Source organism: Artemia franciscana, chromosome 13 (assembly GCF_032884065.1).
Source record: "Artemia franciscana chromosome 13, ASM3288406v1, whole genome shotgun sequence".
In the NCBI taxonomy this organism is placed as follows: Eukaryota; Metazoa; Arthropoda; class Branchiopoda; order Anostraca; family Artemiidae; genus Artemia; species Artemia franciscana.
In genome coordinates this window covers 23,106,067-23,119,806 of record NC_088875.1, presented here as the reverse complement: position 1 = coordinate 23,119,806, position 13,740 = coordinate 23,106,067, and the positions used below count along the sequence as shown (strand labels likewise).

Here is a 13,740-nt window from a genome sequence, read left to right as displayed (position 1 = left end):
ATTTCTGCGTGAACATATGTCTTAAATATCTTGAATGACGTCACCGTCAAAGCAAAAATGACGACAACTAATTTCATGACGTCAGCCGACACAGAAACATGACGTCACCTGATCCACAGACAGACAGACAACTTATTTTTATATATATATATATATATATATATATATATATATATATATATATATATATATATATATATATATATATATATATATATATATATATATATATATATATATATATATATATATACTAGGTGTTGGGGTGGCGCTTCGCGCCCCCCAAGCCCCCCGCGCGCGTAAGTCGTTACGCGCCATATTAGTTACGCGCCATTGTAGTTGTGTCCCTATGTCCCACCTGTGAATATATATCTATCTATAAATCTATATATATAAAAATAAGTTGTCTGTCTGTGGATCTGTGGATCAGGTGACGTCATGTTTCTGTGTCGGCTGACGTCATGAAATTAGTTGTCGTCATTTTTGTTATGACGATGCTTAGTATATTGTAAAACACATTAATTTGGTTAATAATATACCATTTAAAACACCAAAATGAACATGCTGGAGTAGTCACTCGGTGAGAGAGGGTGTCAGAACGGAGAATGAAGGTCCCAGGTTCAAATCCTGGTTAGGCTAAAAAAGGTAAAAAACTAAAAACTAAAAAAAAAAACTGAAAAAACTAAAAAAAAGGCAAAAACTACAAAAAAAACTAAAAACTAATGAAAAAAATTAAAAAGCTAAAAAACTAAAAAAACTAAAAACTAAAAAAAAACTAAAAAAAAGGAAAAAACTGAAAAATAGAAGAGAAAAAGAAAACTAATAAAATTAAGAATAAAAATAAAAAAAATAAAAAAGATAAAAACTAAAAATAAAAGTAAAAAGAAAAAACGAAAAAAACTAAAAAAGCTAAAAAAAAAGGTAAAAACCAATGAAAAACTAAAAAGAAAAAAAGGAAAAAAACTAAAAAAAAATTTCATCTAAAAAACTAAAAAAACTAAAAAAGGTAAAAACTAAAAGAACTAAAAAAGAAAAAAAAACCTAAAAAAAGGAAAAAAACTGAAAAATAAAGGAGAAAAAGAAAACTAAAAAAATATAAATAAAAATAAAAAAACTAAAAAGATAAAAACTTCAAAAAAAAACTAAAAAGAAAAAAGAAAAAAAAACTAAAAAACCTAAAAAAAGGTCAAAACCAATAAAAAAAAACTAAAAGGAAAAAAAGGGAAAAAATTAAAAATTTATATACCAATTCAAAAACGAATGTATACCGGGATGACGACCGGGACACAGGGAATATAAATGACACATATATATAAAAATAAGTTGTCTGTCTGTGGATCTGTGGATCAGGTGACGTCATGTTTCTGTGTCGGCTGACGTCATGAAATTAGTTGTCGTCATTTTTGTTATGACGATGCTTAGTATATTGTAAAACACATTAATTTGGTTAATAATATACCATTTAAAACACCAAAATGAACATGCTGGAGTAGTCACTCGGTGAGAGAGGGTGTCAGAACGGAGAATGAAGGTCACAGGTTCAAATCCTGGTTAGGCTAAAAAAGGTAAAAAACTAAAAACTAAAAAAAAAAACTGAAAAAACTAAAAAAAAAGGCAAAAACTACAAAAAAAACTAAAAACCAATGAAAAAAATTAAAAAGCTAAAAAACTAAAAAAACTAAAAACTAAAAAAAAACTAAAAAAAAGGAAAAAACTGAAAAATAGAAGAGAAAAAGAAAACTAATAAAATTAAGAATAAAAATAAAAAAAAATAAAAAAGATAAAAACTAAAAATAAAAGTAAAAAGAAAAAACGAAAAAAAACTAAAAAAGCTAAAAAAAAAGGTAAAAACCAATGAAAAACTAAAAAGAAAAAAAAGGAAAAAAACTAAAAAAAAATTTCATCTAAAAAACTAAAAAAGGTAAAAACTAAAAGAACTAAAAAAGAAAAAAAAACCTAAAAAAAGGAAAAAAACTGAAAAATAAAGGAGAAAAAGAAAACTAAAAAAATATAAATAAAAATAAAAAAACTAAAAAGATAAAAACTTCAAAAAAAAACTAAAAAGAAAAAAGAAAAAAAAACTAAAAAATCTAAAAAAAAGGTCAAAACCAATAAAAAAAAACTAAAAGGAAAAAAAGGGAAAAAATTAAAAATTTATATACCAATTCAAAAACGAATGTATACCGGGATGACGACCGGGACACAGGGAATATAAATGACACATATATATAAAAATAAGTTGTCTGTCTGTGGATCTGTGGATCAGGTGACGTCATGTTTCTGTGTCGGCTGACGTCATGAAATTAGTTGTCGTCATTTTTGTTATGACGATGCTTAGTATATTGTAAAACACATTAATTTGATTAATAATATACCATTTAAAACACCAAAATGAACATGCTGGAGTAGTCACTCGGTGAGAGAGGGTGTCAGAACGGAGAATGAAGGTCCCAGGTTCAAATCCTGGTTAGGCTAAAAAAGGTAAAAAACTAAAAACTAAAAAAAAAAACTGAAAAAACTAAAAAAAAAGGCAAAAACTACAAAAAAAACTAAAAACCAATGAAAAAAATTAAAAAGCTAAAAAACTAAAAAAACTAAAAACTAAAAAAAAACTAAAAAAAAGGAAAAAACTGAAAAATAGAAGAGAAAAAGAAAACTAATAAAATTAAGAATAAAAATAAAAAAAAATAAAAAAGATAAAAACTAAAAATAAAAGTAAAAAGAAAAAACGAAAAAAAACTAAAAAAGCTAAAAAAAAGGTAAAAACCAATGAAAAACTAAAAAGAAAAAAAGGAAAAAAACTAAAAAAAAATTTCATCTAAAAAACTAAAAAAAACTAAAAAAGGTAAAAACTAAAAGAATTAAAAAAGAAAAAAAACCTAAAAAAAGGAAAAAAACTGAAAAATAAAGGAGAAAAAGAAAACTAAAAAAATATAAATAAAAATAAAAAAACTAAAAAGATAAAAACTTCAAAAAAAACTAAAAAGAAAAAAGAAAAAAACTAAAAAACCTAAAAAAAAGGTCAAAACCAATAAAAAAAAACTAAAAGGAAAAAAAGGGAAAAAATAAAAAATTTATATACCAATTCAAAAACGAATGTATACCGGGATGACGACCGGGACACAGGGAATATAAATGACACATATATATAAAAATAAGTTGTCTGTCTGTGGATCTGTGGATCAGGTGACGTCATGTTTCTGTGTCGGCTGACGTCATGAAATTAGTTGTCGTCATTTTTGTTATGACGATGCTTAGTATATTGTAAAACACATTAATTTGGTTAATAATATACCATTTAAAACACCAAAATGAACATGCTGGAGTAGTCACTCGGTGAGAGAGGGTGTCAGAACGGAGAATGAAGGTCCCAGGTTCAAATCCTGGTTAGGCTAAAAAAGTAAAAAGAAAAAACGAAAAAAAAACTAAAAAAGCTAAAAAAAAAAGGTAAAAACCAATAAAAAACTAAAAAGAAAAACAAAACTAAAAAAAAAAAATAAAAAGGTAAAAACTAAAAAGAAAAAAGAAAAAAACTAAAAAAAAGAGTAAAAACCAAAAATAAACTAAAAAGAAAAAAGGGGAAAAACACAAAAATTTATTTCATCATATACCAATTCAAAAACGAATGTATATACAGACCGGGACACCGGGGCACAAATGACGACCGGGACACAGGGAATATAAATGACGACCGGGACACAGGGACACAACTACAACGGGGACGCCGGGGGGCACAGGGGGATATATAAATGCCGACGGGGACACAGGGAAGGTTTGATTAGCAATCACCATCAACAAAGCTCAAGGGCAATCATTAGAATCATGAGGTATAAGTAAAAAAAAACAAAAAAAGGTAAAAAAAACTAAAAAAAAAGACCAATTTAAAAACGAATGTATATACAGACCGGGACACCGGGACACAAATGACGACCGGGACACATGGAATATAAATGACGACCGGGACACTCAAAGAGAAATTACAGACTGGGACACCGGGACACAAATGACGACCGATACACAGGGAATATAAATGACGACCGGGACACAGGGACACAACTACAACGGGGACGCCGGGGGAACAGGGGGATATATAAATGACGACAGCGACACAGGGAATGTTCGATTAGCAATCACCATCAACAAAGCTCAAGGGCAATCACTAGAATCATTAGTTTTACGTAGTTAAAAACATATATATATATATATATATATATATATATATATATATATATATATATATATATATATATATATATATATATATATATATATATATATCTATATATATAAAAATAAGTTGTCTGTCTGTGTGTCTGTCTGTGGATCAGGTGACGTCATGTTTCTGTGTCGACTGACGTCATGAAGTTAGTTGTCGTCATTTTTGCTATGACGGTGACGTCATTAAAGATATTTAAGACATATATGTTCACGTAGAAATCTATTAATGTTTAAGTTTAAAATGACTGATGAACTTACAATGGCAAAAGCCGATGAAGATGCTCAAAGAGTCTATGCCAAAAAACTTGCTGCTGATAGAGAAAGTCAGAAAAGAAAGCGTGCCGAGGAATCAAAAGAACAGCAAGGAAACAGGCTTGAGGCTAAAGAACGCGAAACCGCGCAGTTAGGTGAAGATCCACCTGGACAGCGAGAGTCAAAACATATCAAAACTGAAAATGATAGCGATGATGATTGGGTTTGGGATTTTGACTTGGATAAGGTCATCAATGCCTACCAGATTTTAGTTAAAAAACAAAGGTTCGGCGATATGTATTTCATAGTGAAGCTGAAAAATAAAGAAGAAAAAGAAAACTGAAAAAAGAAAAAATGTAAAAAACTAAAAAATACTAAAAAGAAAAAAACACTCAAAGAGAAATTACAGACCGGGACACAAATGACGACCGGGACAGAGGGAATATAAATAACGACCGGGACACTCAAAGAGAAATTACAGACTGAGATACCGGGACACAAATGACGACCGGGACACAGGGAATATAAATGACGACCAGGACACAGGTATTTAAGAATATCGTTCAAAGACAAATTTTTAATTGTAAGAAGACCGTTGAAAGAGAAATTTCTAATTGTAAAATGACTGAAGAACCTACAATGGCAACACCCGAGGAAGCTGCTCAAAACGAATGTATTCAAGCCGAAGTAGTTGAGTTGGTAAAGCGTTATGTTTCAGGTTCTAGGTCCGAGAGGCTCCAGGTTTGAACCTTGGCTTTAGCATTAATACAAAAGAAGAAAAAAAATAAAAAAGGTAAAAACTACAAAAAAACTAAAAAGAAAATATATATATATATATATTTAATATATCTATCTATATATATAAAAATAAGTTGTCTGTCTGTGGATCTGTCAGGTGACGTCATGTTTCTGTGTCGACTGACGTCATGTTTTCGACTGACGAAATTACATTTAGGGACATCGGGACACAAATGACGACCGGGACACCGGCACATAGGGAATATAAATGACGACCGGGACACAAGGAATGTTCGATTAGCAATCACCATCAACAAAGCACCGGGATACAAATGACGACTGGGACACAGGGAGTATAAATGACGACCAGGACATAAGTAAAAAAAAATTAAAAACTAAAAAAAAGGTAAAAACTACAAAAAACTAAAAAGAAAAAAAAACTAAAAACTAATAAAAAACTAAAAAAGCTTAAAAGCTAAAAAAAAACTAAAAAAGAAAATAAAAAAGGACAAGAAAAAAAGTACGGGAGGAATAGAAAACCATTGTATCCCGTGATATTATTTTTTATTATTTAAGAATTAACGACGCTTCTTGACTACTAAGGTCCTTGCATCAGCCCTGCAGTGCATTCCTGCGGCGTGATTCGATCTCTGGGTCACGTATTACCAAGCTAAGGTCAAATCCACTGCGCCACCACAGGACAAAAGTAATAAGTGTGCCTCTGCTGAGGAAACTTCCTTACGACATGCGGGATTTAACCGCTGCATACTTGATCCAGTAGCGCGGCCATATCCACTGCGCTGTCACAAGGTATTAAAAAGAAGCAGAAAAATTTGCCGAAACCTGGGATCGAATATCCCCTGATAACTTTTACATCTTACAACATCAGGGTAAGTATATAGAAATTAAAAATAAAAAACAGCGAAGCAACCTAGTAAGTTGTATTGACTTTTTTTATCCTGTATCAAATTTGTTTGGTAACTTCTGACCCTTTATTTACTATTTCTAAAAGGTCATATTATTTGAGTTTTGTTTCCAGGCTGAATGTTTGTTTTTCCTTCGAATATACTGCTCCATATCTCTATTTTTCTTCTGTTCTTATATTCTCTTTCGTTAAAAGTATATCCTTTTTCAACTTGTAATATATATCCTTTTTATTTAGGCCCAATTTGATGCAGGTGAACTAATCACTCAGAGAGAACTTGTGTCACAAAAAGTCAGTGATGACTTAACAGAAAGAGCATCCCAATTTGGCATAATTTTAGATGATATCTCTATTACACACTTAACATTTGGTCGTGAGTTCACAGAAGCTGTCGAATTAAAACAGGTGATATTTTAAGGTTTTTTAATATATATGTATTTTTTTTTTTATTTTGTGAACATTTTCTGCTGTGCAAAAGCTAGACCTGTGGATAAAAAGAATATTAATTAGGATTACAGTGACAAAATGTAACCATATTTCGGACGAGTTCGGTTCTTCTCGCATGCAAATGTAAATTTTGATGGTTGCCCAATGAGAGTCAAGGTTGGAGGAAAAGTTTCGGAAATAGGAATTATGAAAGGAATTGGAAAGGAGGGAAACAGGAATTGGCACCAATAAGTTAGAAATAACCCATCGAACACTGAAGAAGTTGAAAGACGTCAACTATAGAGTTGCACTGGAAGGCATAGGAAGGTGATGGAAGTTTTTCACATCAACTTCGTGAAAAATTCAACCGTGAGGGTTGTGCTTTGGGTGATGAATTAGCTGTGGAAGACTATCCAGCTCGCTCGTCCTCAGAGGACGAAGGAGAAGAATCCTTCTAGAGACTATGTATCTGACGGAGATCCATGTTTAAGCCATCTAGAGAATCTTCAAGGTAATCGATTCAGCTAAGGGTTAGAAGAAGACTAGTTCTTCAGAAAGTTACACCCTTCAACCAACACCTTTTTTGGCCCGAGTATGGCCATCACTGTCTCCTTACCGAGGATGTAATATCCCCCAAACCGAAAACTCTTGGAAATTCTCTCCCCTGTAACATTCAGTGCCCATTCTCCGTACAAATATTTTTCACTTTATCCTCCTTCCCCCTCTACCATTTCTCATTTCTTAATCGTGCCTTCAAGGTATTTTTCTCGTCTCGTAATCGTTTAGTAGTTTCAGTTGTTTAGCAATTTCATGGAAAATAAATTCTCGAAAGTAAATCCCCAAGCCGCATGGTGCCATCCCTTGTGTCTGATTCCAATACCAGATAACAGTCAGAGTGGGCTCTGGTTACAGGATAAGTATTGGGAAGAATAGCTATCTTGTTTATTTTTCTATTCCCATCCGGAGTGAAGTAAGGAGGGGCGTGATTGGTATCCTCACTGTTTGTTTTTCCATTCGCTCTCCCTTCTGGATGTTTGGTCACATCTGTAGTGTCTGAAGATCTGTTGTGTCGTATTTTGCACTTAAGGACAAGCTAAAAGGCGCTATGCCGCTACGTCTGGAGATTTGGTAGATATATTACTTTACTTGTTGTTAGACTTTTATGGATTAGGAGAGAGTGAAACACCTTCTTGTTTTACTTTTTATTTTCTTTATTATTTAGCTTGCGGATAGAGATCAGTCTGTTGAGAGAACTCTTGCTACTAAAATGGAAGGTCTTGCTACCAATATTGTTTCTAAGTTAAGAAATATATACTTTTTCAGCTGGTAGGTAGGAGTGTGGTATTTCTTTTAGGGTTGACTTCTGTCCCATTCCCTCAATTTATTGCCCTGAGTCAACATGTATAAAGTGAGCGAATTTTTATCAATTGATTATAGCCTGGGCTTAAAAAATCTGGTAATTTCCTTCTCTATTGACAGATACTCTGTACAATAATGGGGCTAAAGTCCCTCTGTATCTTCTTCATCTCTAATCAAAACGCTTCAAAGTGGAAGGAAATTTCAAGAAGCCTTTTCCCATCAGATGTTGAAGGTCATGCTTCATGGTGCGACTCAATGACGGGGCAGTTGTTCGAGATTTCATGGAACCTCTATTTTAGCTTGACTCCTTATTAAGTTTTCATGCCTGTAAAAAGGTCTTTTTGATTATACTTTACCTAGTAAATATAAAACAGCAAGGAATAGGCGTCTTTTATTGTTATGTGGAGATGGTGCATCCAAACTGTAAATTACAGACTACACAGGGCATTATTTTGCGTCTCTATATTAAATAATTAAGTATGATTTTGTTTGTTTTGATTTTTGTTTGAAAAAACAAAATCCCATCCATATTTATTGCAGTTGATTAATAACTGTATCTCACTGCCTCTCTTATTTATAACTAATTAGAGAAAGAAGGTTGTTGAATGTCTACAAAGCATCAGTTCTGTTAGGATGTTCCTTGAAAGTCACTATAACTCTGACACCGTTCTACCCAGAATAGTGGGAGGGTTTCCTTTGAGTACCAATTACGCTGAGCAGTCTTGACGTGCCATGTTGATGGTCTTATTCTCTATTTGTTGGATCTTCTTTAAATTGATTGAATATGTATAGCCCAAGATGGTAAACTTTCGGAACTTTTTTTTTTTGTAGGTTCAGCTATTTTAGGGTAGAGGTGTTGGGAACAGATGGCTCTGTAAGGTATTCAATACAAAAGTTCACCATTTTGAGTCATGTCTGTATCGGGGCTATTCACCCAGAAGAAGCAGTCTTCTGTAGTTGCTTTCGAAAAAGACCTCCTCTTTATCATGCCGTTTGATAGTAAGCAAGCGTGCAGTTAGAAGAGCCCTGTGTTTTGATGAGTGATTAATCACTTCTTTTGCTTTAGTGTGGGTTTCCTTTCCTTTTGTCAAACTTTTGGGATGAGGTAGTCAGAGACTAAGCATAGGCCTTCGTGTGCTCCAAGGAAGTCATAAAATTTATGTTGCTTGAGTGTCCACCTCCAGAATCAAAATCGTTAGAATCTCAAAATCACTAGAATATCCTCTATAATTATTCCATATTATATCAATTTATTGCGGGTACTTTGACACCTATAGTCTCAAATATTGCAATAGAGAAAGAAAATATTGTGAAACCTGTAGGCACTCTTCTTAGGAGTAGAATCTGGCAATAACGGACATGGCAAGTATACCTTCATACATTCTTCTGTGTAACCTCAGAAGAGCAGCTAGATGACTTATCTATTGATCCGTATTGCCTTTGGCAGGTTTTAATGATAGACTATTGTCTAGCTTGATACCAAGCTACCTTATAATATGAACTCTATCACCACGGACGGTAGGTTTGGTAGATGATCACCAATTCGGGAGAAAAACAAAATTTGACTTTGAGTCATTCATCATTAACATGTTATCTATAAAGTACTGGAGTAGGTGTATTAAAGCAGAGTTTTCATGCTTATTGCTGAATTGTTGTTAGGTTAAACGGAACCAACAATTTCATAGATAATAACACTTAATCTAAATGCCTTTAGAGTGCTAGAAATCCTGCAAACTTGTATAAGGGATAATAGAGGACTTAGAAATGGGCCCTGGGGCACACCAGCAGTATTTGCTTAGGGAATTTCAGCAGCAACAATACCACCAGAAGTAATAAATTGATACTTGTTTGTCAGGTATGACATGGATGTAATCTCTTACTGGATTTCTCAATTCCATCACAACCAAGCTTAAACTGTAAAATAAAGTGGGAAACGGTGTTGAATGCCTTCTTTAGATCAAAAAAGCCAGTGGTGTCGATTTCATTTGTACCAAGGGCGTTGTGAAGAACTTGTGTTTCAACTATCTTTGCGTGCTCATTTGAGTTTTTTTTTCGGAAGTTACTTTTTTCAACAAGTTCGTGGATTACCTGTGCGTCCTTCAAATATTCCGTGTTTAATATGCTTGGCTATGCTAATAAGCTTCTGCACCATTACTGCTGACAAAAAATGGAGTCTTGGCTGGGGGAGGTAGGTAAGTTGAGAATATTTTACAACTGAATAAGCAGAAAGCGAATCAGTCTTCTCACAATAGTCGTAAAATGTTTGTTGAGCAAGCTAACAACCACTTGTTTGCATAAGACCCTGAATTTTGCACCAGGAGGTACTATCTCTTGTGAAAGGGAATTATTATCATTATTTCCTAGGCAAGAATGAATTAGGTCCTATGTCTTTTTAGGATGCATCTGAAAGTTTTGAAACCTATAACGTAATCCTATAAAGTTTGCCGTCCTGGCTAAGTGGTTGTTGCGCTGGTTTGAGAATTATTTGTCCTAGGGGCATGGGTTCGATCCTAGATATACCCAGTTGTTTGGTTTCGGATGGGAGTCAGTGGAGTGACTCTGTAAGGTCAGCCAGAGTCGACCTAGCTCTAAATCAGCACCTGGAAAAATCTTGGAAATGTAAGGAGGAAGGGTGTGCGAAAGCACAGGATGGTTTCCCCTCCCCCTCATTGCTCTTCGTTGCTGAAAGGCCACGAAACGGAGTTCAGTACCACCGGTTTGGACCTTAAGGGTCTAATACCGTCTACCTACCTACCTACTATAAAGTATGAGATTCTGTTTAAATGTATGTAGTGAAAGGTGAGGTATAATACATTCAGGAATGTGGACGTTCAGGTTTGAGAAATGGCAATTCATAAGTTGGGTAATTGCTATAAGATAAGGCAAATATCACATTGTAAAAAGTTTATTTTTAGTAATAACTATTTGTTTTTTCTGTTTTTAGCCTGCTGCTAAAAAAAAGATCATGCAACTTCGACTAGTATTTTCTACTAGAACTTTATTTTCCCAAAAATTTTTTACATATCTCAAATATAAGTAATATTTACTGTCTAATAACACAAAGGGAGCATATTTGCAAATACCATCCCACGCTCATATTCACAAGTGAAGAAGAATGAAGCAAATATAGTTTTTTTTTTTTAATAAAGCTCCTAATAAGAATTCCTATTTTAGTTCAATATGTGATTTTTCATTTGTATTTCAGGTTGCACAACAAGATGCCGAAAGAGCCCGATTTGTTGTAGAAAAGGCTGAGCAACAGAAGAAAGCTGCGGTCATTTCCGCTCAGGGTGACTCTGAAGCTGCAGCTCTATTGGCTAAAGCTTTTGGTGACGCTGGAGAAGGTTTGGTCGAACTTAGGCGCATTGAGGCTGCTGAAGATATTGCTTATCAATTGGCTAAAAATAGAAATGTTACATTTTTGCCGTCTGGGCAGAAAACTTTGTTGAGTTTGCCTCAGTAATCCTCTTGTTTGCGATTTTATAAATGATTTGGTATATCACAATAATTAAAAATATTACCAGTAACTACTTAGTATGCTTTTACTTTATAGAGTATATGACCAACATTTTAACATTTTTAAAATTAAAGGATGAACACGCACAATTATTGTCATGGTTTATTACAGAGATAAGACCTGCCTAAACGTCTGGGATGCAGAAACGTCAACACTCAAAATTGGGCTCCGACCATTATTGGGCCGATATGAAGGTCAGTGTCATTATCGGATGTCGGGAAAGAAATATTGGTTAGCAGCCGATATATATTTTTATGCGCATCTTGTCCAGAAGATGGTACCATATTTCCTCTGGTAATTTTGCTTGATCAGTCATTGGGGATGGACGATTGTGTCGATACTTTCTTTAAATCCCTCCTCCAAACTTAAAACGAGCTGGATCCCTGTATCCAGTGTGCCTAGCATGGATTTGTTAATAAGATACCATATTGTATGAATGTCAAGTGAAGTTTTCACATTAATATGTGAATGATTAAAATTCAAAGTCCCGCTTTTGAAATTTAGAATTAAATGATCATTTTCAATAGATATCTTACACTTCTTTCAATCATATTTTCATGTATATGTGTTTATGTAACTAAACCGGCTTCTCTGATTAAATTTTTCCTTATTTGTCTCTTCTACAAGTATCCGCCATTTTTTTTTTCTTCTTTTTTTTGTGTGCTCAGAAGCTGCTGAACAGAAAATGTGAAGAAAATAAAACAATTCTTGTGAATGTCCTAATTTTTGGAATCCAAACCGAATTATTGAAACTGTTTTTTGATGTGTATCAGACCAGGGACAAACATGCGAATATGAATATGGTCAAAGAATGGGGGGGGGGGTTTAAACTTTAGGTAAGGTTTTTTTCGGAGGAGAATTTATTGAAAAATTATATTGGCATCGTAACGGTCCGATAACGATATATCGGCATCGGACCCCAAAAATCCATATCGGTCGGGCCCTACTCAAAATACAGCTTGACAAGCAATTATTCACTCCTATGAAGGTAAAAAAAAATCCTGGTTGTAAACTTTTTTAGTGTTGTTTTTGTGGATTCAATGACAAGCATGGTGTGTTCGAACATCCCTTATTTGCTCAATATTAACTTCCCCAGATGTAATCCGTAAAAGTTAACAAATACTTGTCCGGCAACTTGTCGACTGAAACACTACTGCCAAGTAGGTGAATAACAATGTTAATCACATCTGCTCCGCTGTAAGCATAATTTTTTCACAAATCCCTGAAAGTGTGACACATTTCACAATTACTGTCCCTTTTTGATCTCTACATATAATTTGACTTGTTTTCAGTTTTTAAAAAGATTAAATTTTTGTTTATATATGACGTCGCTTATGCTCAGTTATCCTGCATTTTCTAGGGTTAACGACTGTAACTTATCCGACGACTAATCGAGACCGTTCCAGGTTCCAGGTTCGAATCTGAATACAAAAGAAGAAAAAAAACTAAAAAAGGTAAAAACTACAAAAAAAACTAAAAAGAAAATAAACTAAAAAAAATAAAAAGCTAAAAAACTAATTAAAAGTAAAAAACTAAAAACTAAAAAAGAAAAAAAAACCTAAAAAATGTAAAAACTACAAAACTAAAAAAAAACAAAAAAAAATGTCAAAACTACAGAAAAAAACTAAAAAGAAAGAAAGGCTAAAAACTAATAAAAAAAAACTAAAAACTGAAAAAGAAAAAAAAATAAAAAAAGGAAAAAAAGTGAAAAATAAAGGAGAAAAAGAAAACTAAAAAAATAAAAACAAAAATAAGCAAACTACAAAAGGTAAAAACTACAAAAAAAAACTACAAAGAAAAAAGAAAAAACCAAAAAAGCATATTTAGTAATATATATATATATATATATATATATATATATATATATATATATATATATATATAAAATAAGGTGTTGACTGACGTCATGTTTTCGACTGACGAAATTACAGACCGGGACATCGGGACACAAATGACGACCGGGACATAGGGAATATAAATGACGACCGGGACACTCAAAGAGAAAGCGACCGGGACACAAGGAATGTTCGATTAGCAATCACCATCAACAAAGCACCGGGACACAAATGACGACCGGGACACAGGGAATATAAATGACAACGACTGACGTCATGTTTGTCAACTGATGAAATTACATACCGGGACACAAATGACGACCGGGACACAGGGAATATAAATGACGACCGGGAACCTCAAAGAGAAATTACAGACTGGGACACCCGGACACAAATCACGACCAGGACACGGGGAATATAAATGACGACCGGGACACAGGGACACAACTACAACGGGGACGCTGGGGGCA

General features: G+C 33.5%; 2 protein-coding genes across 3 annotated transcripts in view; both read left to right on the top strand.

The window, feature by feature from the left end:
* The window catches only part of LOC136034678 (prohibitin 1-like), a 37,386-nt gene extending 25,941 nt beyond the window's left edge, over positions 1 to 11,445 (top strand). For both annotated transcript variants that reach the window (XM_065715999.1, XM_065716000.1), the window contains exons 5-6: positions 6,371 to 6,538; positions 11,124 to 11,445. In XM_065715999.1, the coding sequence (XP_065572071.1) occupies positions 6,371 to 6,538; positions 11,124 to 11,381 (426 nt within the window). In that variant the 3' untranslated portion in view covers positions 11,382 to 11,445. The remainder of the gene's footprint in view (positions 1 to 6,370; positions 6,539 to 11,123) is intronic.
* A 6-nt stretch (positions 11,446 to 11,451) lies between these two features.
* The window catches only part of LOC136034676 (intraflagellar transport protein 52 homolog), a 36,142-nt gene continuing 33,853 nt past the window's right edge, over positions 11,452 to 13,740 (top strand). Inside the window, exon 1 of the mRNA XM_065715997.1 lies at positions 11,452 to 11,729. Coding sequence (XP_065572069.1) covers positions 11,533 to 11,729 — 197 coding nt within the window. The 5' untranslated portion in view covers positions 11,452 to 11,532. The remainder of the gene's footprint in view (positions 11,730 to 13,740) is intronic.